Source organism: Ambystoma mexicanum, chromosome 1p, assembly GCF_040938575.1.
Source record: "Ambystoma mexicanum isolate Mex_15411 chromosome 1p, UKY_AmexF1_1, whole genome shotgun sequence".
Taxonomy (NCBI): domain Eukaryota; kingdom Metazoa; phylum Chordata; class Amphibia; order Caudata; family Ambystomatidae; genus Ambystoma; species Ambystoma mexicanum.
Genome location: NC_090921.1, coordinates 835923796 through 835950320, shown reverse-complemented (window position 1 = coordinate 835950320; position 26525 = coordinate 835923796). Strand labels below are relative to the sequence as shown.

Below are 26525 nucleotides of genomic sequence, written 5' to 3'. Positions count from 1 at the left end.
CTATGGCACGTTAAGTCACGTTTGGAGTGGACCGTGTCCTCCCACGTCTTCCCTCTGACTCCTGTTGTCAATGCGCCATCAGTGTGGTCCGGGGGGCCAGCAAGCACATGTTGCCTGCCCCTACCCCAGAGATTCGGTTTCCGGGGAATTCGGAGCTTGTGTCCGAAGGGAAGCCTTCTCAGGGGGTCTATGTTGGCCTACTTAGTGCCTTATTTCTTGCATTATTGTCCTATAACAACTTTCCCGGCCAGGCCTGGTTCCACCCCCTGTTTCTGTTTAACAGTCAGTGTGTCTCACTTTGTTTAGCCACTCATTCCACCATATGCTTTCACATCCGCATGGGACCCCTCCGGTCCGGCCGTACCGCCATCTTGCCTCCGTTATCCTCGTTAGGTCAAGTCTCCTTCAGTAAGGCACCAGATCTCGCAAGCTCCTGGGTCGGTTCACCCAGTTGTACTCCCTCATTAACACACTTTCTTGTGCTCATGGTTACATACCCATTTTGAGGGGTTTCAGTTGTGCTTTTGTTCTGCTGCACCCATTTGCTTGTCAGCCATCATTTTATTTCGTTATTTCCTTTCTGCCGGGTCGGGAGTATGGCAGCGCTTCGCACACCGGGTCACCTGCTTACCAGAGGGTCACTTCTGCACAGCTGCAGTCTGCCTGTCCCATGGAATGGTCTTACTGTTAGCGGGATCCGCGCCCTGCACTTTGCACGGCTCACCTCTACGTGAGCGTTTGCTAGCTAGCCGGCCTCCCTCCGCCCCATGCAGTGGCAATCCGTTGGTATGCCGATCGCGGCTCTGATGGGCCCACTGGTCCGCCAGGGGCCCCGCTACAATCCGCACCGTATGTGAGGCCCGTCCCAGGGGCTCACGCTCTGCTCCCCAAATTGCTATAACGTGTCCGCCACGGCGGCCCTTTGTTCTACGGGGCCCTGGCTGTCACTCGTCACTTTCGGTTTTTCCGTGTTATGTGACTACAAGTCCCTTGTCCTTGTTTTCATGCGTCCTCGCCGCAGGGTTCAATTATGTTGGGCTGCTGGGGCTCTCTGTGCTGCGCGCAGAGGTCCGACATCCCTCCTATGTGCTCTGCCAGTTGGCAGTGGTTCTCGGCTGCGTATTCAAAGGGTTCGCTTAAAGGGTTTATTGTTCTGCACAATAGCATGCCTTCCGCTTCTGCAGCTGTTCTCCAGTGTCGGCTGCTTCTTCTGCCTCATCGCAGGGGTGAGCCCCTCGAAATCCCTTTGTCTCAGATGGCCGCCATTTTAGTATCCATCTCGCGGCAGGGTCGCGAATACAAAGTATCCATTCAGTGATTATATTACTTCAGACGTTCCACCGGCTCGCTCGATCTCTGCTCGGCCCCTTCGCACATCGTTTCATGAGTTGTGAAGTTGCTATAGCCCAAATAATACACGTTTACTGTCGGATCAGTGTGCCGGATCTCGGAGCTCACGGGGATTACAGCCTATTCCATGACTGTCAAGTCAAGCCCCCCCACAATCGGAAAAGACCTTAGTGGATTTTTTGAAGGAGCGTCTTTCCCCTTCTCAGTCCCCTGCTTCTTCTTTGTCTTCTTCACGGCGAGCCCCATATGGAAGTACTGATTGTTTAGGATTTCTTAGTAGCATATGCTAGAAAACTCTGCTGGCTTTTGTTTGTAATCCTTAGAACGTGGTCTTCATTCTGTATTTGTTTACAGTACTGCACGCATTGGCATCTGGGCTTGCAAGACTGTAGTAGCTGGTGGCAGCGTATGGGATCTTTTAACTGGATGCCCACATCTCTTTCAAGGACTTTACTACAAGGGGTGGGGGATGTTGGGTTTAGTTGTATAGTTTCACTAGATATGGGAGGGGGAGGATCTGTCTGGATTTTAGATGCGAAGAAGGCCTTCACGAGAAATGTGGTCCACTAATAAGGCAGTACAAGTTCTTCTTGGAACATGTTGTGAAGATGTCCGCTTCCTAGGTGGTGGACCTCACTCAGTGAGTTGATAGTTGACTATGGAGTTGATGGGCCAGTGCTTCTAAGGCGTTCCAACTTGGCACATTGCGGATTGGTATCTGCTTCTCTTTGTTTGAGTGCATGTATATAAGATCAATGTTGTACTTGATGGTTTTGTTTGTTATTTTGATGTCTGTTCATTTATCTACTTTTTATGGATGTCTCTTGTTGGTGTTTTTGCTCCCCCTCGCTCCTATGTATCTTATTCATTTGGTAATAGTCTATCTCTGCATCCATATACGACAATCTCACCCCCAATCTTATCACTGCACTCCACCAGATGCAGGCCCCTACTGGGATAGTTTTAATTTTTTAATTTATTTAATATACGTACAGCCAATGTATATACCACATGGCTTTGTATATACCACATGATCACACATACAATTTTCTGCTCGACATCAATTAAAACAATAAAATCAAGAGTTTCCACTTAAAGTGTACAGATTGCTACAACTCATTAGCATTTTACACTACATAACTTTTCAACTTAACAGCTGCCTTAATATATCCATTACTAAAATATACAATATCATCATATAAAATATAAGATGTATACAAGCATCTTCCATATTGAGGAAATATCTTTGCATTTTGTTTGGTTGCAGTAAGATTTCTTGTGTTTGGCTCTCAGAGCATTTAAACTTTCAATTGCATATGAGATGCTGGGCTGATTCTATCAACATTTCATCCCCATAATCTGCACCACTGCTCTTTAAGCAGTATTCCTTAGTTGGCTCCTGTAATTTCTAGCGCCTCAGTCTTGTTCAATTTGAAAAGTAAATCATTTCTTATTGTGGTGCTATCAGGAAATGCTTCACAATATATTTTGCCGTGCAATTGCAATCCATCTAATATTGAATATAAAATCCACTATGGGCTAGTGGCACCAAACAAACTATTTCGGTTTCCTTGTAAAATTCATGAATCTTTGTTTTAACTATCTCTTGACCCTCAGCCGAGGCAGTGTCAGATTTTGATTCTCAAATCCCTTCATCCACATCTTATATAGACAACATATTTCCAATAGTACCAAGATGTTCATGTCTATGTATTGATTTGTATGCCTCTAGTGCCTCAACCATCATTGTCCCATTATCTAATGTATGTAGCTTTTCATACCCGAGAGTCACCTTGCCACTGCAGTGATTCAATTGGGAGAGATTTTTGCAGTGTGAGTAGACGTACGATCTTTAAAATTTAATAATTTTGCCTATTAGCATTGCACCCCAGATTTCCACTCCGTACAATAAACATTGCACTATTTTCGTGTGATACAAGAGTAGGATTGTCTTAATCAAACAACCTCCTTGTCTAATAATGAAAACACTGTGTCTGGGTGATTTCCATTCAATTGACCTTTTTTCTTCCAAGTGAAGATGCCACATCAATTTGTTGTCCACAAATGCACCTAAATATTTATAGCATTCAACAACTTCGGCCACCTTTTTTTAAAAATCTAGTTTCCATTCCATCTTTCTGCTTTTTCCACATTTATTTTTCCCACTAAATTCCACTATTTGCCTTTTTTTTTAATATTAATACGTAGACCATTAACTCTAACGTACTAGCCTAGTCCCTTAAGCATTGACTGCAAACTACTTGGTGTGTAATCCAACACTTAACATGTCGTCTCTGCATATGCCAGCCATCCGAATTTAAGGGACCCTTTTTTCACTGGACAAGCGGCTGCTGGTTGCAGAGCTATCGCCAGGTCTGCCAAATATAAGTTGAATAATGTGGCAGCTAGAATACATCACTGTTTTACTACTCGGGTGGTAGAGAACAGACTAGAGACTCGCCCCTCTGCATCAATCTTATCCTCAATCCTCACGCTGGTTTCATCATATAGCAACCGGATGATGTAATTTTTCCATGTAACTAGTTTGTTCCATAGTGTATTCCTCATGAACGTTTCGAACGCTGAGCTGAAATCTATAAAGACACCATATACAGGTAATTGGCGTCACTTCCAGAAATATTTGATGGCAGTGACAAGTACAAGCACATTATGTGTTGTGCTCGCTTTACTTCGAAATCCCATCTGGTTACAGGAAGGATTTATTTTTCGATATCCACTCATTCAACTCGCTTAGCAGCATGCATGCAAATGTTTTTGCGGGTATGTCTAGCATGGCCAGCCTCCAGTATTTCAAACGACTCTTCCAAGATCTCTTTTTATAGATCAGGAGAATGGTACTTTCCCTCCAGGAGGTTGGTATACAGACCCACTCGCCTATATGCACAGTGTGTGTGAAGGGCTTGTGCCCAACAATTAGTTCTTATCCTCACTAGACCATTACAAGTGCCATCTTCACGCAAAGATGGGAGTCTGGCCATCATGTTCTCTATCAGTTATTGATGACTTGCATGTCCATTTCTCCACCACCTCTACATACTAATCGTCTTGTGGTATGTTAAGGGCCAAGATGTTCTTTATATGATCAGCACAGGCATCTTCTGGTACACTGTTTATAGGAAGCTGCTTCTTCACCGTATTGCTCATTATCAGCCACATTTCTCGATTGTTATTTGTTCTGGCTTGGTGAGCTAACTGCATCCACACTTCATGTTTGGCTTTTGCAAAGTGCCTTCTCAGCCATTTGCAATATGATTTGCGATATGATGATTTTAAAGATTTTATTTTCAAAGTGGTCTGTTATGGGTTCTCAATTCCTACTCTTTATTTTTTTAACTCACTATCTTGCTAATGTCAGTTCTTTGGCTACCTGTATTGTCTTGTCCTAGGTCTGCCCTTGTGGGAATTTTCTATTCCATCACTCGGAAGTACTTTTATACTTCTGTTGCAGGTCAGTTTCTAAATATTAGCTACCATTGCTACAAATTCGGGTAAGAGCAGGGACTCGTGTTGTATGGTCACATTTTTCCATTGCTCCCAAAACAACGGAAGCATCCATTCACACATAATGTTGGCATTGTTAAGCTTGGTAGGATTCCATTGAATTCTATTGTGTCCATTATTAACATAGATGTTACCACTTAACTCTATTTTCTCCTCACTTCTCTGTTTATTCAGTAGAACACATATGGGCATATGGTCGCTTTGTTCCCTTGTCAAAACCGCCATGCCCAATACTAGGGGCAGGGCAGCTTCATTTTCAAAGACGTAGTCTTTCCTGGATGCGCTTCTACCATTAACACAGGTTTGTGCCATAGTAGAGTCACCCTCACAATAGCCATTCAACATTAACATGTTGTAGAAGAACATAACTTCGGCCCAACCTTTGCCCTGTTTATTACTCTCCAAATACTTGCATGTGGCAGAAACAGCCTGAGAGATAGATGTGTTCAAACTTGTGCTAATCCTCCGATAGAAAGCGCCCACTATTACAGTAGGATTCCTAACCAAATATTGATTCAGGATCTGCCTCATAGATTGCATGTTTGACGATGTGCTACAAGGTTCGGCAGATAATACAGATTCATCAATACTATTTCCTTACTCCCCTCCTCTATTGCCTTTCCCTCCACCTTCAGGCTTTTGATGACTACCACTTGGATCATCAATGTCGACCACTTGGTCTCTACTAATTCCCAAGGTTGCCTCACAGTAACCAAAAGACCACCTTTTGGTTGCTCAATCAGGCCCTTGGTTGCCAGGATTTGGGAAGTGCTATGGCCATCAAATTCACAGCTAGAGGTCATCCATGTCTCTTGCAATGCTACAATACAAAACAGTTTCATGTGGGCCACAAGCCCGGTCTCAGCTGCTAAACAAGTGTATTCCCCTGGTGTTCCATGATATGATCAGGCTTGCTACTGACTAGGATTCACACAATGGGCCTTAAAAGCCTTAGGTAGCCATTGCCAGTACCCATCATCTTTCTCTATTCTCGTAGCCTCTCGCTCATTTCAGTTATTTACCATGCTCTGTTTATTTATTTTCACAATCGCACCCTCAGTCTCAGCTGAGTTACCTTTTGGTCTTTCTTGCTTTGTTGTCACCTCTGTGTAACTCTTAGCTTCACCTGTGTATTCCACAGTAGTCATGTATATTTAGTGCAACAGTAATTAAGGTTAAATGGGTCAACCTCATATTTTAGTATACAATCCACACTGCTGTCAACTCTGAACCATACATTTGATGTCACATTTTTCCTGTCTTCTAGTTGGTCAACTATCAATATGTAGTCTGTATTGATTGCATTAAAGTAAATAACCCAAGCCACTCCAGGCGAGCAGTATTGAGACCTGGAAGTGGAATTGACTGTTGTGGTAGCCATAACAGAAAACATTAAACTGGTGAGAGGCGGACACCACCCTAAAACACTCGCATTCACATTGAAATATTAGAAAATAAGTCAAAATAAAGCATTTGACCCACAGTAGCTGTCCACATTCACAGCTTGTGGTTTGTCACATTTGAAACAAATACCAAAGAGACCATCATTGGTGCAATGGCTGCCCTTGCAGCGATAACCGCTATCATTCACTATTTATGTTAAACTCAAAGCACTAGTCCATAATAAGACAACTTTCCTTTAATAAACGATCCCCAGCTGTTGCAGTTTGCCCACAGACAGAAAACATCTGCATTTCGGACCTTGCAGCCTCTTCTTCAGGGAAAACCTCTGCAAAACATGCACACAAATGTTATATGAACCCCCATATCAAGTGAACTATAGAAGGATAATGACTTAAGTAAACAAGTAATGTCAAACTATATCCGTCTCCTCCTTGTTATAGTCCCCTAATTTCTTACCAAATCAAAATACAAAAACATATGTAAATGTAATTTGGTGTCCCGTTGCCACAATCTGAATTTTGTTGTTGTTGTCTTAAACATTTTTTATTAATTTAGAGAAAGTAAACCAAAACACAACATACAGATGTCCATGCTTTGTATGACAGTTTCCACTAGACAACATAAAATCCGATGAGATGGTAAATGTATAAAAAGCATTTTGGTGGGAGATACCGTTTCGTGTATGGGACCGGGATCATAAACAGAAACAAGCCAGAATACCCCCCTAATGCACCCCCATCACTTCTGTCCCAATATTTCCAGAATGTTTGCGGGCTGCCCTTCATCCTGTAGACTCTTTTCCAATGATTTACAGTGGTCCACCACTGATGCCCACTGACTACGACTCGGGCATTCTGCCGATCCCCAAAGTGATGCAATAACCTTCTTAACCAGCCCCACTGTAACTGCAAAAACATTTTCTGGTGGTTTGAGAACCTGACTACACCCCATATGCCCAACAGTGTCATTTTAAGGTCTAAGGACACTTAACCCCCCCATCATTGTCAGCCTACGCACACATTCACCCCAAAACACCTGTATTTGCGGATCTGTATGTGGTAGGAGCCCCCCTCTCTGCCACATCTCAGACATTCATCATTCCTTGCAATGCCCCACTGGGCCAATGCTGACTGGGAAGACCCAATGGAGTATCTTGTGTTGAACCAGCCTAGGTCTGGCCGCGATCCGCACCTCACTAGGAAACATTAGTGCCTTCACCCATTCTTCAAGTTCCAACGTCCCCACATCTCGTTACCATTTCTACTTCAGGCTAGAAAGTTCCCTGGTGCTGAAAGCAGTTAACACTTGATAAAGTATGGACGTAACTCTGCCATGTCTTTCCATTATCGATAGGACCCCGTTTAAATGGTGCCCTAAGTGCAATAAAAAGTTCCTGTGGTTTGAGAAACACGTTGTGTGTAACCTTTGTCTCCCTCGGGACCATGTTGAGGGTACATGTCGAGCGCGTGGAGTCTTCAAACCCAAGACATTGAAGGATCGCTTAACTAAACGCTGGGCCCAACACGCCTGGCAGCTCGAGGCCATGGAAGTGGCGGGGACCTTCAGCGATGTCAGCAATGCTGCGGTATCCGAAGGCGACAGGGTTACTCTGGTTTCCCAAGCGCAGGTCCCCAATCCCAACAGACAGGTCAGCGGCCTTGTTACAGGGACAACACCCGGCGGCAGAAGTGCTCTCACTACCCCCTCCACCAAACAAAACAACCCACAGCCGAGACTCGACACACGTGTCGAGCAAACGGCAATGCACAACATCTAGGGAGAAGCCCTTTGAATCGCTGTCCTCTAGGCACAGCAGATCGCCACATGACAGGCCCCGGCTGTCGAAGGACACGACAGACTTTGTGGATGAAAACATTGCCGAAGATCGTGAGTCGGCAGACGAGACTTCGGATTTTCCCGTAGCCGAGGTTCGAAGTTCTGCGTCGATACCGGTAAAAAAAACATACAGGTGGGACTAGCCCATTTGGTTAAAAAGCACATCACAGAAAAATCAAAGGAGTCTAAGAAGAGCTCTTCTAAGATCCCGCCTAGAGATAAATCACAGTAGGATAGGCCCCCTCACAGGAGTAAGGAACCTCATGGACAGGATTCCCTGTCTTCAGCATTAAAGAAAAAGGCTTCACCTTCTACTGTAGTCCCACCCACTTCAGAGGATTTAGGTCTTCCACCTCAACCAGAGGTCATTCCTAGTTCTGCCCAATGGTCAGCTGAGGAAATAGATGTGGTCATGAAAAGAATGTCCTTCATGGCAAATTTGTATCAGAAAGACCCTGACTACTTCGAGTTTTCAGTCCACCCCTTCCACAACCGCGGCCTCTGGGTCACAGAACCCTGTTCTCCCCCTGCTAAGATGTCTTGCCCCGGCGAGCTAGTGCAAGATCCCACTATCATCGACCTATATGACCCAGACACTGATCACAAAGACCTCAATGATCAAGAATCCGCAGATCCTTATCATGGGGATAATGAGGAAGATGCGGGTGATCCAGATACAGACATGTACAACATTGACTCCCCAGTTGATAAGGACCCCCCCCCCCCCCCCGGTTGTAAACTCACCCATAGATAATCAGCCTCTTTTGAACAAAGTACTTATCAAAGCGGCTGAGCATTTCCTAATATCTACCCAAGAGGATCCACAGGACAAGGATTTTGTTTATGAAATATTGGGAGATAAAAAGGCTGTAACTCAGTTTATTCCCCTACTAAAGTTTGTCCAGCGAAAGGTACAACCCTCGCTGGAAACACCCAATCGGACGCGGCCAGAGAACCCCTGCATAGAGAAACTTTTCAGACCTACACCATCAGACCCGATGTACATTAGGGGGCAGCTAAAGCATGACTCGCTCGTTGTTACTACAACAAGGAAAAGAGCAGGTACTCCCCTAGCCTCCTCTGAGGCTCCTCCAGACAAAGAAAGTAAGAGGCTGTACACAATGGGCAGGAAGGTGGCCTCTTCCGCTGCATTCCAGACCAGGATAGCTAATAATTCTCCTTTATTAGTTAGTGACAGCTGCCATAAATGGGATGAGATCTTAACTTTACTCTCATATGCCCCTGAACCCCTCAAGACTCAATTTGCACAGGTGGCTGTAGAAGGAAGGGCAATTTCAAGCTGCTTGCTAAAGACCAATCTTCACGCCGCAGACAACGCCGGCAAAATCATAACTGAGGGAACCATTATTGAGCGTCACTGTTGGTTACGTCAATCCGGTTTTAAACCAGAGACGCAGACAACTCTCATTAACCTGTCAAGCCCAATGTACTCTTTAGCAAGGCTGGCGAGGATGCCTTGATGACAGCAAAGGAAGAATACGATCCACTTAAATCATGGGGCCAATTGACCAATAAACCTCCTGGCCAGAGGGGAAACAGCAATTTTTGTCACACACGCAGTCAATTTTCCCAAGGGGGTTCCAGCTATAATCAAAATCGGGGAACAATCAAGGCTAGGCCTCTCAAAATTACCAGAGAGGACCGCGCAGATCACGCATTTGGGGAAGGGGTCCCTCCTCCAGAGGTGGTACCCCGCCTCAGAAGAAGTGACATCCCACTTCAGGTGCCCTCCCATGCCTCTCCAGTAGGAGGGCGCATTTCCAACTTCACCCAAGCATGGGAGGGAATCTGTCCACTGTAGCGGGCGTATATTGTATGGAGCTCCTCGAGCGACTCCGGAATCGCCCCACATGCGAGAAAACGCCCTCCAAAGAAGACCAGCACATCCTCCTCGAGGAGATCGCCATGCTGCTCCAAAAGAACGCCATAGAAATCGTCCCAGCCAAAAGGGTATTTATTCAACTCGCTTCCTTATGCCAAAAAAAATCTAATAATGTGCCCAGTATTAGATTTACGCCCTGCAAATAAATGTCGAGCCACAAAAGTTCTGCATGACTATGCTACAAGAGGTAATCCAGCGACTAAAAAAGGGGATTACATGGCAACACTGGATATGAAAGATGCCTATTTTGATGCCTTACTGGCTATTACTTCCATAAGAAGAATTAGTGAAATACAAGCTTTGTCAGTGCAGCATCCTTTATCATTCATAAAGACAAGCTGGTTTTACGTACTCACCCGAGGTTCTCATCTAATCTCTACATTTCACGTAAACCATGAGCTACCGGCCTTCTTTGAGAACGCCACAAGCTCAGCTGAGGTAAAACTCCACACACTAGATGTGAGGAGGGAGGTCCTTTACTATGTAAACAAGACCAGACCGCTAAGCAAAGCAGACCAACTGTTTGTCTCCATAGCAGCAGGCAGAGAAGGAGACTGTATTACCAAGAATGCTATCGCCAGATGGATAGTCAGATGTATACAATTGTGCTATTCATTATCAAACAAGTTTCACGCCTAGAGCTCCCTCCACAAGGAGCACAGGAGCCACTCTGGCTTTCATTGCAAATGTCCCTCTAGACAGCATTTGCAAAGCAGCTACAGGAATCTCAATACACACTTTCACTCTGCATTATTGCATTGACACTAATTCCAAGGCAAATGCACAGCTGGGGGACAGGCGGTTCTAAGACTTCTGTTCGCCCATGAACCTTCTCACATCCCACCACCTTCTCCTAACACTGCTCGCTAATCTATGCACAGCATGTGATCTAAGCCGATTCCACAAGCCTCAGAAGGGATACATTACTCGCCGTAATTGTATTTCTGATGCTTGTATCTGCTTAGATTCACATGCGCCCACCCTTCCTCCCCTCTGAGAGAAGGCGCATGGATGCTATGAGATACCTTGCCCACCCCACTACCCTGGAGCTTGCTTGTTCCTGGTGCGTCTCTGTCGCAGCATTGGCTGCCATGGAACTGGAGAAGGTACTTTGTAGTTCCCTTCCCCCTTGTACATGGTGGCCATCTTGTGTTGTAGCTTTTTTTATTTTTTTTTTCATTGAGAAATAGCAAACATGGCGTTTCGCAATAAAAAAAAAAAACCACAACTGTTAGCATCCCGGTAACATGCCGGGATGCTAATGGCAATGTACCCTTTGGTAGATGTAGTGAATGATACTTACCTGTGATTTTTGAATGAAAAAAGTTTATTTATGGCCTAATAAACAGAATTCTATTTTTATACATTCTGCCTAACTTGTTTAGTGTTTTGTGTGTGCTTTAACTGAATCCTTCACTACACACAAATTCTCTGTTTTCTAACCTTAGTGCTCAGTCACTCTACCTTGATAGTTTGGCTAGACAGTGTACTTGCCTGTTCACCAGAATAGGGTGGCCTCTTAGAATCTGTCCACATGTCCGATTCTGAACACCCCTTTTAGTAGTAATGGTTGGGTAACGAGCCACATTTTAAATGTGCAGTCACAGAAATCTGGTATCCCGTCTTCTGTTCCCTTTTTGAAGAAGGACAACTCATTGAGTAGACTCAACATCCTCTGGTGGATTAAGTGAAATTTATTGTTGGGAAATCTCTAACAGTTTATTGGAGTGTGAGATTACTGGTGGCTGGGCTAGCAACATTCATTTTTCCAGGAGGGTCCTTTATGTAAACGTTTTAAAGCATTTTGTGCAGTTTTTACCTTAAATTATGGTGCTTAAACTCAAATCTTATTTTCTATTTTGTGTGTATGTTTTTCTTTATAAACGCTTATAACACTGGGCTCCTTTGTTTCTCTTGTTTTTCAGCACATGGTTATGCGCTTTAGGGTCTCTGAGCTGCAAGTGCTTCTGGGTTTTGCTGGCAGGAATAAAAGTGGAAGGAAGCACGAGCGGCTGACTAAGTCTCTGCATTTGCTAAAGCCTGGTTCCAGTCCAGCTGTCCAGATGAAGATCAAGGAGCTGTACCGTCGGAGGTTTCCCCGTAAGATCCTGAGCCCAACGGAGCTCTCCATGCTCCACATGCAGGCAGTGAACCTGCCCTCGGCTGCTGCCCTAACACAGAGCGCTGTTTGCCACTTGGCCTACGACACCAGCCCAACTGGTTCTGGCATGCCCAATTCGATGCTGACCCCCATGCCTATGCTGGGCCCCAAGCACGAGGCAGATGTGCAGCACCTCTCACCGCCCATACACCCTGTCCATCCAGATGTCAAAATGAAGAGGCTGCCTTTCTATGACGTTTACGATGAGCTTATAAAGCCCACCACGCTTGGTGAGTCTTCCATTAACAAAAGGCGAGGGCTGAATTGGCTTGGATTTTGGGAGCAGATTTGAGGATCCTTAGAGGATTGTTCATGGTGATTAATGACATGTTGCTTGCAGTTACATACAGCATTCAGTTACCTTTTGTTTGGGAGAGAATTCACAAAATGTTCTCCATTTGAAAAAGTCATTACATTTATGCAAAGCCTAAATAATTAAATGGTTTAAAGTTTGGGAAGAAATGGCTTCCCCCACCTGGGCACTAGCAGGTGTAAAAATTATGGAACTGCCCATTAGACCAGGGAATATCTCATGGGTTCCACAGCTGGAAGAGGTTTTCAATCTTTTAAAACGCACTACATTCACCCGCTTAATGTGTAGCATTTTAGGCTTCCTGATTTACATTCGTTTTGGGTTTTCAGGAATCGGGGCGACCAGCTTAATGGCATTTTTTGGAGGCAGTTGTATAGTGTTATTGGGCACAGAAGCCAAATGGCTGTCAGATGGTTCCTCTCCTATAATACATTTTTTTGTGAACACCAGTTTGTGTTGCGTGCATTTTAAGTATAGAACTGTCACTATTTTCAGCGCTGTTGGCTAAAAAGCTAGAAGTGAATAAAAATGGCATTCCTTGAATGAGGGCAGTTGTCGATCTCCACTTGCAGTTGCTATTTTTTCTTTTTCTGTTAGGTGCTTTTTTCAAGTTATGCTTATATTCTATTGAGCCGTATATGCTACAACCACACAGCGCCAATATGCCCCCAATATTGTTTTAATTGGGGTTTAACAAGACGGAAAAACTTCTGAACTAGCCGGCACGTGTTTCGAGTGCTGCTCTTTCTCAAGGCTTGTCTTCCCGTTCATCAAATTCACTCTAGGACGATTGTCAAAGGAGTGCGGGTAATAACCCAGTAGCTATTCTATATGTCTTTGCAATTGTGCTGACTAACTTGTTCTGCCTCCGTCTCCTGCCTTTCAGCCGCGTCTGTGGTTAGCAGAGAGCTAACCAAACGCCACAGCTGAAAATGTTTCCCTCTTGTTAAACCTCAATTCAAATAATATTGGGGCAGATTGGCACAGTGTGGTTGCATCTCTGTAATTCAATTGTTTAGATTTGTGGAACTTTAAGCAGAGGCTCCAGAACTTGACACATCCACCCGCTGTCAGCGCCTTATAATCTTATGTGCACCAAATTCCAGTTTACAAGCGCTGGGCTTCCAGTTCTTTTCTGCTTCTAGTTTCGTTTTGGGGACTGACTCGCAGTATTTTTCGCAAAGCAATTTCCTATGAGATGCAAAAGTGTCTATGGCAGCTACTAAAATGCTGGAAAATAAATGGGGCAGCCCAAACCTGGGCATAGACTACAATAGATGTTTATACTGTTAAATGAGGGGGTCAGCATACCATACCAACAGTTTGAGATATAGAGCTTTTTTGGGAACCCATGCATAGCCTTTATAGGCACATATCTCTTAGTTGTTTTGGAGGCTGCTACGTTTTTGTGGACTGATTAAAAACAGGCTGGAATGGGAAATTGGGCTCCTCGAACAAAGTATGCGACAGTGAAGTATATTTTAAAGACTTTATTTAGCTTTGTTCAGAAGGAGTTTGGGTAAACACCTATAGGAACATATGGTTAGTCGACGGTTGGCATACAGCTTACGTCTATATCAAATCTAATCACAAGGCATGTATCCTTTAGTCACTTCTTTACTTGACTCCTTCACAGGGTACCTAGCTTTTACTTTTTATGTGGATCTCAGTAGCTGGTAAAGCGCTTAGCTGGTTCAGTGCTCAAGGTTCGTTCACAGAGATGTAGTGCCTGGCTCACTATTTCTAATCCTATTCAGGAAGACAATGCCTAGGCCACCTTTTCATGATCTGGGGTTATAGTGCCCCTCTGGACCTTTAATGAATATAGTGTCCTTCCCATTACCAAGGATTATACTGTCCTTTTCGCAAGCATAATGGGGGCATCCAAAACATGAAATTGTTCAATCATTGCACCATAGCCGTGCCAGTAGCCCCAAATGCCACCAAGTAAAGTACCACAGCGATCCCAGTATCCACAATTGCCTCCAAATATTGAAAGCATTATAGCCATGCCAGCATCCAGTTTCCTAAAGCTAGTAAGTCACCCTATTTATGGCACTGGCCACTATCACTCCACAGCATTTAAAAAGCCTTAGCTGTTTTTGCCCATAACTGTTCTTGCCTTACTATTGCATTTGCAGATCATACATGGTCAGAATACATAGATGCAACCATTGTTTATTTGTGCTTATATAGCGCTTTACGCCAAAGCGCTTAAGGAACACAGTCAGTCAACGGTACAAAATAATGTAAAGAGTGACATCTTTACATAGAGGAAAGAAAATTAGATTTAAAGGGAGAGCAAAATAATGGAGAGGAGTCCAGAGTGAATAGATTAAGGCAGAGAGTTGCAGAACTTGGGAGCCAGTTAGGAGAAAGAGCAAAAACGTGATTCAGCACAAGGAGGAGGAGGAACAGAAAGGAGGAAGATGCAAACAGAGAAGGTGTGGTGGTTGGTGCCAGGAAACGAGAGGAGAGATGAGAAGCCATGTCATAAAGTCACTCAAAAAAAAATGGAAATCAAATGATATTGGAGATGATATTCAAAGGATAACCAGTGGAGAGCATGAATTGGCAGTAGAAATGGAGCTATGATAAGGAAGTGAACAAATAAGACGGACTCATGAATGGTAAATAGACCGAAATGGGGTAAGAGAGGCGATTGGAAGACCAAGAAGTAAAGAAGAGTGGTAATGAAGCTGAATCAAGATAAACCTAGTAACGAGGAGTTTGGTTGCTCTAAAGGTTGAGCAGGGGCAAGGTTTACATATATTGAAAAGATCGAAATGGCTGAGCAGTAGCGAGGATGTGAAAGGAGAAGGTAACAATTGGTCAAAGGTGATGCTGAGATTATGAGCAGAATTGGATAAAGGTAGCTGTGATTGGGGGGATAGAAGGAGAGGAATTGGGAGACAGAATACGAGCGGAAGGAAAGAATCGAATGTCTGTCTTAGACGAGTTCAGGTGTTGAAAGTGGGACGACATCCAAGACTGTATAGAGGAAGCAGAAAGTTTTGAGTGCAGAGACTCTGAAAACGGGAAGAAAAGTATTTGTAAGGCGAAATGATAGCTGATGGAGTAATTGTGTATAGAAGTAAATGGCCGAGAACTGATCCTTGGGGAACCCCTAAAGTGAGGAGGGAGGGAGGGAGTGAGTGAGTGAGTGAGTGAGGGAAGGGAGAGAGATGGCTGTCCAGCCCAGGAAACAAAGTACATGCAGTGAGGTAAATGGGAGCAAAACCAACGATGAGTAGTGCCAGAGATACCAAGTGAAACCTTTGACTCACTACCTAGCTATGACAAACATCACCACTGAGCATTGTCCATGGTCGGATCACTTTTTAGTGCATGGTTTATTCTCACTGCCAGCCTATCCCCTGTTCTCTGAGTCTCATCCCAAAATGTCATTGCCAGGAATTTTAAAAAGGTCACTCCCTCGATTTTAGCTTCACGGCTCTCAGCTAAACTGGCCCCAGTTGATACTTCTGTCATTATAGATGTCATAGCACCTAGAAAAAAAAATAAGAGTGACTGGTTTGGGGATTCTATCACCGTGCTTCGTTGTTCCAAGCGAAGAGCAGTGAGAGAGTGGAGGAAAAACCCCTCTCCCTCTCTGCTTAATCTACATTAAGATTCATTAAAAACTCTGAAACTAGCTATTATTGGAGCTAAAGCACAAAGTTTCAGTGACTGGATCTCTTCGGCGCAATCAAATTCACGAGATTCACGAGAGCTCTTTTCATTCCTCCCAAGAGTTTTAGGGTAACTTATCTAATGCCACAACATTACTCAAAGACTATGCCTGGTGTCAATCCATCCATGACGAGTTCAGTAACAAAATCTTAGTTCACCAACATTCCATTGCTGTTCTGCAAAAGAACTGTATGGAGAAGATAATCAGCCCCCCGCCCCTCTGATCCCTCTTCTTCCTTCAATCACAATCCTTCTCATTTTATATTTCAGTTTCAGCCATGCACAGAGGCCCCGATTTGCAAAATCGTAGCTGTTATGAAACCTACTTCGTAGATAGTTGTCCATCTACTATGTTTAAGGCCTGTATTGATACTTTTGCCCTTTGGGTAACCAAACTGGTTAATCTGTCCTTCGCTGAATCCGCTGTACCCTCGGTCCTGAAGGAGTCGTGGATCACTCTGCTCCTGAAGAAAAATAATCTTGATCCCAATATAGCTAAACACTACCGACCGATCCCAAATGTCCCATTTCTGTTGAAAATGTTGGATTGTGTCACGTATATACAGCTCCAGGACTTCATGGAGAATAACAACGTATTGAACAAGAGACTATCTGGCTTTAGACGCATGCGTGGGATAGAAACTGCACTGATTGATCTTGAATCTAACATTGCCAGCATTGTGGATGAAGGCAAACCTGCTCTCATGTTGCTGCTTGATCTATCCTCAGCGTTTGCCCTGAGTGGCCATTCAGTATTGGTCACCAGGCTGAGTGAAAAGGCGCATTGTGCTCCAGCATGGCTTCTCGGTAGATCTGATCTTTCCTCTGACCAAGGAGTGCCAGAGTCGCTGTGCAAAATGCTAGCTCAACGCCATGCTCACCACCTGTGCGTTACCACAGGGATCCTGTATCTCTCCATTTTTGTTCAATGTTTGTCATGCCGCCACTTGCTCTTCTTGATGACCTGGGTGTGCAGTGTACCAGCTATGCAGATGACACTCCGGTCATCGTAGAGTTAACTGGCTGTCATAGCATTGACTCTGATGCCATTAACTGCATCTACAACTCTATTCGGGATTGGATGATCACAAACTCACTGGTTCTTTTTTTATTTTTTTTACTTTTATTTTTGGCAGCAGAGGACTACATTAGGCACACACATCAATTCAGCAGATAAAAAGTACATCCCTTTGGCTGTTGAGGTACGTATTGAATTCAACCCAAATGTCCTTGGGGCGAGAGTGAGCAGGGAGCAAGGTCAGGTATTCCTCTTCGCAGTTCCGCGACCAGGTGAGCAGGCGCAGCCAATTCTGGAAGACCGGGGTAGAGGAGCTCCTCCAGCCCTTGAGTATACATTTATTTGCTACCATACAGCCTATATTCAAGAATTTAGCAGAGCTCCCGTTGCAGCCCCCCCCCCCCCCCCAAGACCCCGAATAGGACCGCTAAAGGATCAGGGTCAATCACAGTGTCGGTAATTGCATTGTTTCTAAAATGTGCTTCCAAAATTCTGACAATCTAGCGCGGGACCAGAACATATGTAAATGGTCAGCTTTTTCCATTCCACAGCAAGGGCAAGAGTGCACAGTAGCATGGGCAAACCTCAAGGTTCGATGTGGGGTATAGTATAGTCTGTTTAGAAGCTTGTATTGCATGGCCCGATACCGAAAATTCAAAAGACTTTTTGGGAGTGAAGGCACATTCCCTCCCAAATCTCGTCAGAGATCTCACGGCCCAACTCATCCGCCCATTCATCTCGTGCCCTGAGAGATTGATTCGAGGCTTTGTCCTGCAGTATCCTGTACAGCGAGGATATGACGCCGCGGGTGCCACCAGAATTAGCGATTAGCGATATATGTAATCGCCGGATTGTCAGGGGGCTCATCCGGGAAAGAGGGCCACATGGCGCGGAACGCAGCCCGGAGTCTATAATATTGAAGGGTCTCTACAGCGTATCCCGTGTGGCCCTGTCTCCATGTCCGAGGGTCAACGAACCTGCCCTCAGGGTAAAAGTCAGATAGTGCCTGATACCCCAAGGAACGCCAGTGCCGGACCAAGGCAATGTCATGCGTTGGCTCTAAACCGGGGAGGAACCACGCAGGAAGCCATTTGTAGTATGGGGAGGACTCAGGCGATGGGTAGAGCATGCGTGTCCAGGCATGAAGGGTAGCATTGATTGGGTCAATAGGAGAGTCGGGTGTATAATGTTGGTGCAGAATAAGGGACATTATATTGACACCAGCGGCTCAAGCTTGACATGTGGGAGCGCCGGAGAGCCTGGGTGGCGTGTTGGGCTTGGGCTGCAGTCCAGTAAAGGGTCAGGTCAGGAGCCGTGAGACCCCCTCGTTTGTATGGGAGTGTCATGTCAGTCCACTTCTTGCAAACCGCACCTGAGTGCCATAGGAACTGTGCACAGAGCGAGTGTAGATTGGTGAAGTAGGCCTTCCCAGGCCATACGGGCTCGTTGCTGAAAACATAAAGGAGCTTGGGAAGAAGAATCATTTTAATGAGGGAGAGTCGACCAGCAATGGATAATGGAAGAGCACGCCAACGTAACAGCTTAGTCTCAACAGCTTGTGCTACTGCCGAATAATTGTCGGCCAGTAGAGCATGTTTGGTCAGGGATATTTGGACGCCCAGGTATCCGATACCGTACGGGGACTAACGAAGAGGGAATTCAGTGGCGGGTTGTTGCATCGATTTAATATGTGGGAAGATCTCAGACTTTGAATAGTTAATTGTGAAACCGGAATGGGCCCCGACACGGGTGATGTCCCTCAGTATGGGGTCAAGATGGGTTGCAGGATCCCTGATATATAGTAGAACATCATCCGCATACAGGGAGATTATTTCAGGGTTATCTAGCCGTCTGATCCCCTTATGGGTGTGGCGTGCACGGACGCAATACGCATCAGCTCTATCGCTAAAAGCCTTCTGGGCATCTAGCGTAACTGCCACGTCCTGTACATCCTGGTCTATACGAGACATAACGTTAAGTAGTCTCCTGATGTTGTGAGAGATAGATCTCCCAGGAAGGAAACCTGCCTGGTCTTCGTGAACTAAGTATATCATGATGGGCAGGAACTGATTCGCTGTAACTTTGGCGAAAACCTTGCTGTCAAGGTTCATACGGGAAAGAGGTCTATAGGATCCACATTCGTCTTTATTCATCAATAACAGCCTCTCGCATGGAAGGGGGAAGAATAGAGACATGTAGTGCTTAGAGCCAGACCTCGAGCAGCCTAGGGGCTAGTATGGTGATGTGCTCTTGATAGAATTCGGCAGTAAGTCCATCAGGACCCGGTGCCTTCCCTTTGGGCAAATCGGAAATAGCGGTCACTATTTCGTCAAGCGTGATAGGGGAGTCCAGCTGATCTCGGGTAGAAGGGGAGATTTCTGTAGTGGGGATCTGGTCAAGCAGTTCGCGAATGTGTTGGTCGGCATGCTCAGCAGGCTGAGCATAGAGGGAGCTGTAAAAGTTGGTAAATACATCTAAGATTTGTTGGTCAGCCCACCGTGTGCTGCCAAGTTTGTCTTTGTGCGAGGTAATCTGAGCCTGGCCAGATTCTCTCCTCACGAGTGTAGCTAACTTCCTCCCCGGTCAGTCCCCTTGGCCATATTTCCTGGCGGCCTGTGGGCGACTAAAGTACTGTACCTCATTGGTAGCAAGTGCATTGTATGTACGGAGTTCCTCGCTGATTTGAGCGAGGATAGTGGGATCCGACCCGGAGGAGCATCGCAGTTCCAGTTGCTTCAGCTTAATTTCGGAGCGACCAAGGGAAGCTCTGATTGACTTCAACACCCCCGCCTCCCGGGAGATGGACATACCCCTAATGTATACTTTGTGTCATGATGCCTACCTCCAAGGAGCCAGGTCCGACCCAGCAACCCCAGAGGCAGGCATCATTTCCCCCAGGGAAGTGCCAGCGGGCCCAAGCTGGGGCCCTTTGGACACAGTCCTGGCGCCTTAGGCGCCAGGCTCATGTTGGACCCCTGTCCTGGCGCCTTAGGAGCCATGCTCATAAAGCTAGACATGTGTTCAAGTGTTTTAAGGTGCACTTACCTGATGCAGACCATGCTGCTACATCCAGGCCCTCTTGAGGCCTGAATGGAACTACTTTACCTGTGGAACTACTTTCCCCTGGGTGTGGTCGGGGAAGGATACATACCTGATCGGTGGAAGGATACATACCTGGAACTTCTACCAAACCACGCCCGATCAGCAACTCGCGCTTCGCGTTGTTCTGCTCCTCGCAGCTGGACGCTCACCGTGTCAGCTCCTGCATCTGGACTTCAGCCACGCCTGTCAGCATCCTGGGTCACCTGCTAAGAGAGAATTGGAAAGAAAGACGACCTTACCTGCTAAAGCTGCATCACGGAGACTTCACACCGACGATCCTGAAAGGGAAGACATCATTTTAAAAGCATTTTGCTTCGATCGCTGCAGCGCTGCATTTCACTCACCTTTCCTGGGCACCTCCATCTTCAGCAGCGATCATCCGGATCCGCAGCCACTTCCCAGAGCCTAGAGAGAAAAAGACAAGAACACAAGGTGAGAGAAGGAAGGGAATAGGAAAAGCTCAGTTTCCTTCTAAGACTTACCTGTTGGGTCATTCCCATTTCATTTCGGGTCCTGCCGCTTCCTGGCATTCCGGACCCCGGCCCCTATGGGAAAAAAAGAACAAAGACATTGAATGAGCGAATGCAAAGACATTACCCGAACGCTCATCCAGAACTTACCTGTTATTTACTGGAACTGCACGTTTCACTTCGGGTCGGCGCCATATCTCCGGCATTCCGAACCCCGGCCTCTAAGGGGAAAAAGACATAAGCGCTTGCTGCAAAAAGACAATGAACATTATTATTAAGCTTGAACTTTTGAACTTGCTACAGAACTCTTACAGCGCCTTACCTGAATAGTCAAGCTTATGTGAACTCCCATCAAACCTCAATCCAGTGAAGTAACTGGGTTTCAACGCGCCCCTGCATCAGAAGCAGGATGAGAACTCATCCTTCCTGACCCTAAGGTGAGACTTCACGGGGAATCGAGGAAGGGTATCGTGGAGGGTTGGAAGGGAGTGGGAGGCTTGAGCTTTATTCCGTCAGTAGGTAATACTCCCTTTTCACGCACAGGGGAATATTTCTGCGAGCCAGTGAGTCCATCTTCAGAGTCCTGCGCTTCACCATAGAAGAAGCATCAGCACTCGAAGCCAGACCTGCGCCCCCATGGGAATCGGGTGAGCATGACAGAACGCGAAGCCTACCCACAATTTCCCACCCGGGCGCTATGGAGACTTCCGAGGCAGATCAGCTTGCCCAGCTTTTGGGGGAATTACGGGCAGAAGTGCACTCAGCCCGCCAGGAGACTAACGCTCTCAAAAGAGAACTGATCCTATCCAAGGAAAGAACAGATGACCTGGCCAAAAGGTTATTGCAGGCCCAGGCAGGGCACATTCCTTTACCTAATTCTGGAGATACTTCCACATCAATGGGTTTGAATAACCCGGTACAAATCAATTTACCTGGACACATGCCTTTGGCCCCGCCTGAACGTTTTGCGGGGGATCCCAAGAAATATGCTGTCTTTATGAACCAATGTCGTTTTCACTTTCTATGCAGACCCGGGGCCTTCCCTAACGACCAGACCAAGGTAGCCTTTATACTATTTTACCTCAGTGGCAGTGCTGCCGATTGGTCTATTCCATTGGTAAATCAGGATGATCCCATTCTCCAGAATTTTCAGGGTTTCCAGGCCAGCATGGAAAGATTGTTGCTCGACACTCTCAAGGACAGGCCTTTGATAACGAACTGCTATCCTTACGACAAGGTAATCAGGATCTTCTGTCCTACGTTGCCACCTTTAATACACTGGTTGTGGAAACTGGATGGCCAGAAAACAAAAGGATCACATTGTTTCATCGAGGCCTGCGCGGAGAGCTTAAGGATGTTCTAGCTCAGATAGTAGATCCACCCCAGGTCTGCGCAGACTACATAGACTTGGTGGTTCAACTTGATCACAGACTTCAAAATAGAAAAGCAGATCGGTTCAAGTACGAAACCCTCGTACCGATCAAAACCCACGCTAACTCCAAGAGTACCGACGTAGCTGAACCTATGCAAATCGGCGGTGTTAAAGGACCATTAACACAGAAGGAACGAGAGAGAAGGCGGCAAATGCAACTTTGCCTGTATTGCGGGACTTCCGGTCACTTTCTTCGAAATTGTCCGGTTAAACCACCTAAGAAGGTGGTTGGAGCCACTGATAACGATTTATTGACACCTGATTCGGGAAACGACCTAGCCCGACAAGCGTAGGGGTCCGCTTGCCGAGCTTGAAAACAAACTCTTTGACCTCGCATTTTGTCATGCCAATGGTGCTCGTGGACCCAAAACAGCCTCAGCTGTTGCATGCTATAAAAGCGTACATCGACAGTGGAGCTATTGGAAATTACATGGACCGTGAATTGGCTTACAGGAAAGCTCCCTCTCCGCCCGAAAGTAACACAAGATGTCATTACTACAGTTGATGGAACCGAAATAGCCTCAGGGCCTGTAACGCATTCCACTGTTGAAATGACACTGGTGCGTCAGGATGGACATCGGGAAGCAATCGTGTTTGATGTGATCAAGGCCCCACAATTTCAAGTAATTCTTGGAATTCCTTGGTTAGAAACACATAATCCAAGAATAGACTGGCGAGCAAAGAAGATAAGTGTTCCTGATTGTGAACCAACTTGTTACCCAAGAAATCCAGTTATGGGTCTAGCCTCAGCAACTTCCACCCCTGTACAGCTACCGTCAGAATACCAAGAATTCCAAGACGTTTTTCAGAAGGAACAGGCTAACACGTTACCTCCCTATCGGTCTTATGATTGCCAAATCGATCTGGTACCCAATGCTCAACTACCTTGTAGTAGGATTTATGCTCTTACGGAACCTGAGAACCTACATTTGCGTCAGTATTTAGATCAGTACCTAGCCAATGGTTTTATTCGCCCGTCCAAGTCTCCTGTCTCCTCAGCTCTGTTCTTCGTGCCGAAAAAAGAGGGCGACCTTAGAACATGTATAGACTATCGCGCCCTAAATCAAATAACGATTAAGAATCGTTATCCTCTGCCCCTGATCCCTGAGCTTATCAACCAGGTGAAAGACGCTTGTGTGTGCACCAAGTTAGATCTTCGTGGAGCTTATCACCTGGTGCGTATAAAAGAAGGCGACGAATGGAAGACTGCATTCCGCACCAAATTTGGGCTCTTCGAATATCAGGTGATGCCCTTCGGTTTGTGCAATGCACCTGCCGCCTTTCAGTACTTTATGAATGATGTTCTTCGGGAATCTATCGAAGTCTGTGTCATTGATTATATTGACGACATCCTGGTGTACTCCTTTTCAGAATCCGATCACAGAAAACATGTTAGGGCAGTTCTTGAGAAATTGCGCCAGCACAGACTATTTGCAAAGCTCGAAAAATGCGTTTTTCATACCACAGAAGTGGAGTTTCTCGGATTCATCCTGACACCTCAAGGAGTCCGAATGGACTCGCGAAAGGTGGACGCCATCCTCAAATGGCCATCTCCTAGCTCGGTGAAGGGAGTTCAGAGAATGCTCGGCTTCGCCAATTTCTATCGAAGATTCATCCCGGAATTTTCCCGAACAGTCCAACCCATCACAGCTCTCCTAAAGAAGAACAAACGCTTTGAATGGACTCTTGAGGCCGGACAAGCCTTTCAGGACCTGAAAACCAAATTCACCTCTGCACCTATATTGAAGCACCCGCACCCAGATCTCCCTTACATTGTGGAAACCGACGCATCCAGTTCGGCCATGGGAGCTGTCCTGTCGCAAAGAGACCCAGAAACTAACCAACTACACCCTGTGGCCTTTTGGTCCTGGAAATTTTCTCCTCCTGAAATCAACTACGCAATTACCGACAAAGAGTTACTGGCTATTAAATCTGCTTTCAAGGCTTGGCGTCACTACCTTCTCGGGGCAAGACACACCATCACCGTAATTACGGACCACAGAAATCTACAGTATTTAAAGACGGCAAAGGCTCAATCTTCACGACAACTCCGATGGGCTCTATTCTTTGCGGAATTTGATTTTGTAATTACCTATCGCCCTGGCTGCAAGAAAGGTAAAGCCGTCGCCTTATCCCGGATAGGCATAGAAGAACCCAATTCGAGTTTAGAACCTGTGCCAATCATACCTGAACAAAGAATCTTAGGCCTAACTTCATTGCAAACTATTGAGGACATCCAAACGCAAGTAAAACAACTTCTAGACTCTTCAGCCTTACTGGAATGGTGTCAAAAGGGTCCTCATTACACCGTTATTGATGACTTACCCTACTTCCAGGAGCGGTTGTTTCTGCCTAGTAAAGAATTGCAAGAACTTGTTATTGCCCATCATCATGAATCATTAATGGAAGGACACCCTGGTATCGCTAAAACGGAGGAAAAAATCAAACGCCACTTCTGGTGGCCTTCTTGGAGAAAAGACATAAAGTCTTTTGTATTGTCTTGCGGAATTTGCGCCCAAAACAAGGGTCAAAAGAAAAGGCCAGCCGGCCTACTTCAACCCTTGGATATTCCACCGGTACCATGGCACACCTTGTCAATGGGCTTTATAACTGACCTGCCTCCTTGTGCTGGTTATAACACTATCCTTGTAATTGTGGCTCTATTCTCCAAAATGGCCCACTTTATCCCTTTAAAAGGTTTGCCTTCAGCTTCCACCTTGGCCAAGGAATTTCTGGAGAATATAGTTCGCATACATGGTTTCCCTTCCGTATTAGTCTCGGATCGTGGAAGTCAATTTATCTCCCATTTTTGGAAGAAGTGTTGCCAACTAGCACAAATAGATGTGCGGCTATCCACCAGCCACCACCCCCAGACCGACGGACAAACCGAGAGAACCAATCAGACTCTCGAGCAATATCTTCGGTGCATGTTACACCAATCCGAGTTAAATTGGAAAGGCATCCTTTGGATCGCAGAATATGCATACAACAATTCAGTGCATTGTGGAACCGGACAAACTCCTTTTAATACTTTGTATGGTCATCATCCTCGGACCTCTGATCTAGATCCACCTCTGACCCTGGAAATGCCCGCAGTAAATCATCTGCATTCCACAATAACCCGAGCCTTCAAAGAAGCTGCAACTCATTTACAGCAAGCCAAGAAAAAGTATAAAGAAAACGCTGATTTGCACCAAAGTAAAACTCCTCCTTACCAAGTAGGAGATCAGGTATGGCTAGCAACGAAACATTTACCCCTCAAGGGCCCGCGAACCTTCAATCCCAGATTCATAGGACCTTATCCCATCAAGGCTATAATCAATCCCGTGGCCTTTAAACTGGGTTTACCGTCTAACATGCGTATTCATCCAGTTTTTCATGCATCACTTTTGAAGCCAGTACAACCAGGGACCCGACTGTCCAAGCCTCCAGACCCAGTTCAAATTGAAGGGGAATTAGAATTCGAAGTTAAAGACATTTTAGACTCCAAGGTGTTAAAGTCCAAACACTTCTATCTTGTTGACTGGAAGGGATATGCACCTCAGGAGAGATCGTGGGAGCCTAGTAACCATGTTCACGCACCTCGATTAATACAAAGGTTCCACCGGAGATTTCCAAACAAGCCAAAACCCCCGGAGGGAACAACCTTGGGAGGGACCTTGAGGGGGGGTACTGTCATGATGCCTACCTCCAAGGAGCCAGGTCCGACCCAGCAACCCCAGAGGCAGGCATCATTCCCCCCAGGGAAGTGCCAGCGGGCCCAAGCTGGGGCCCTTTGGACACAGTCCTGGAGCCTTAGGCGCCAGGCTTATAAAGCTAGACATGTGTTCAAGTGTTTTAAGGTGCACTTACCTGATGCAGACCATGCTGCTACATCCAGGCCCTCTTGAGGCCTGAATGGCACTACTTTACCTGTGGAACTACTTTCCCCTGGGTGTGGTCGGGGAAGGATACATACCTGATCGGTGGAAGGATACATACCTGGAACTTCTTCCAAAGCTATTTAAACCACGCCCGATCAGCAACTCGCGCTTCGCGTTGTTCTGATCCTCGCAGCTGGACGCTCACCGTGTCAGCTCCTGCATCTGGACTTCAGCCACGCCTGTCAGCATCCTGGGTCACCTGCTAAGAGAGAATTGGAAAGAAAGAAGACCTTACCTGCTAAAGCTGCATCACAGAGACTTCACACCGACGATCCTGAAAGGGAAGACATCATTTTAAAAGCATTTTGCTTCGATCGCTGCAGCGCTGCATTTCACTCACCTTTCCTGGGCACCTCCATCTTCAGCAGCGATCATCCGGATCCGCAGCCACTTCCCAG

General features: G+C 45.9%; 1 protein-coding gene across 2 annotated transcripts in view; it reads left to right on the top strand.

Annotated features, from left to right (window-relative positions):
* PIAS3 (protein inhibitor of activated STAT 3) overlaps positions 1-26525 on the top strand; it is a 588108-nt gene that overhangs the window by 11157 nt on the left and 550426 nt on the right. For both annotated transcript variants that reach the window (XM_069652797.1, XM_069652796.1), the window contains exon 2: positions 11941-12406. In XM_069652797.1, coding sequence (XP_069508898.1) covers positions 11944-12406 — 463 coding nt within the window. In that variant the 5' untranslated portion in view covers positions 11941-11943. The remainder of the gene's footprint in view (positions 1-11940; positions 12407-26525) is intronic.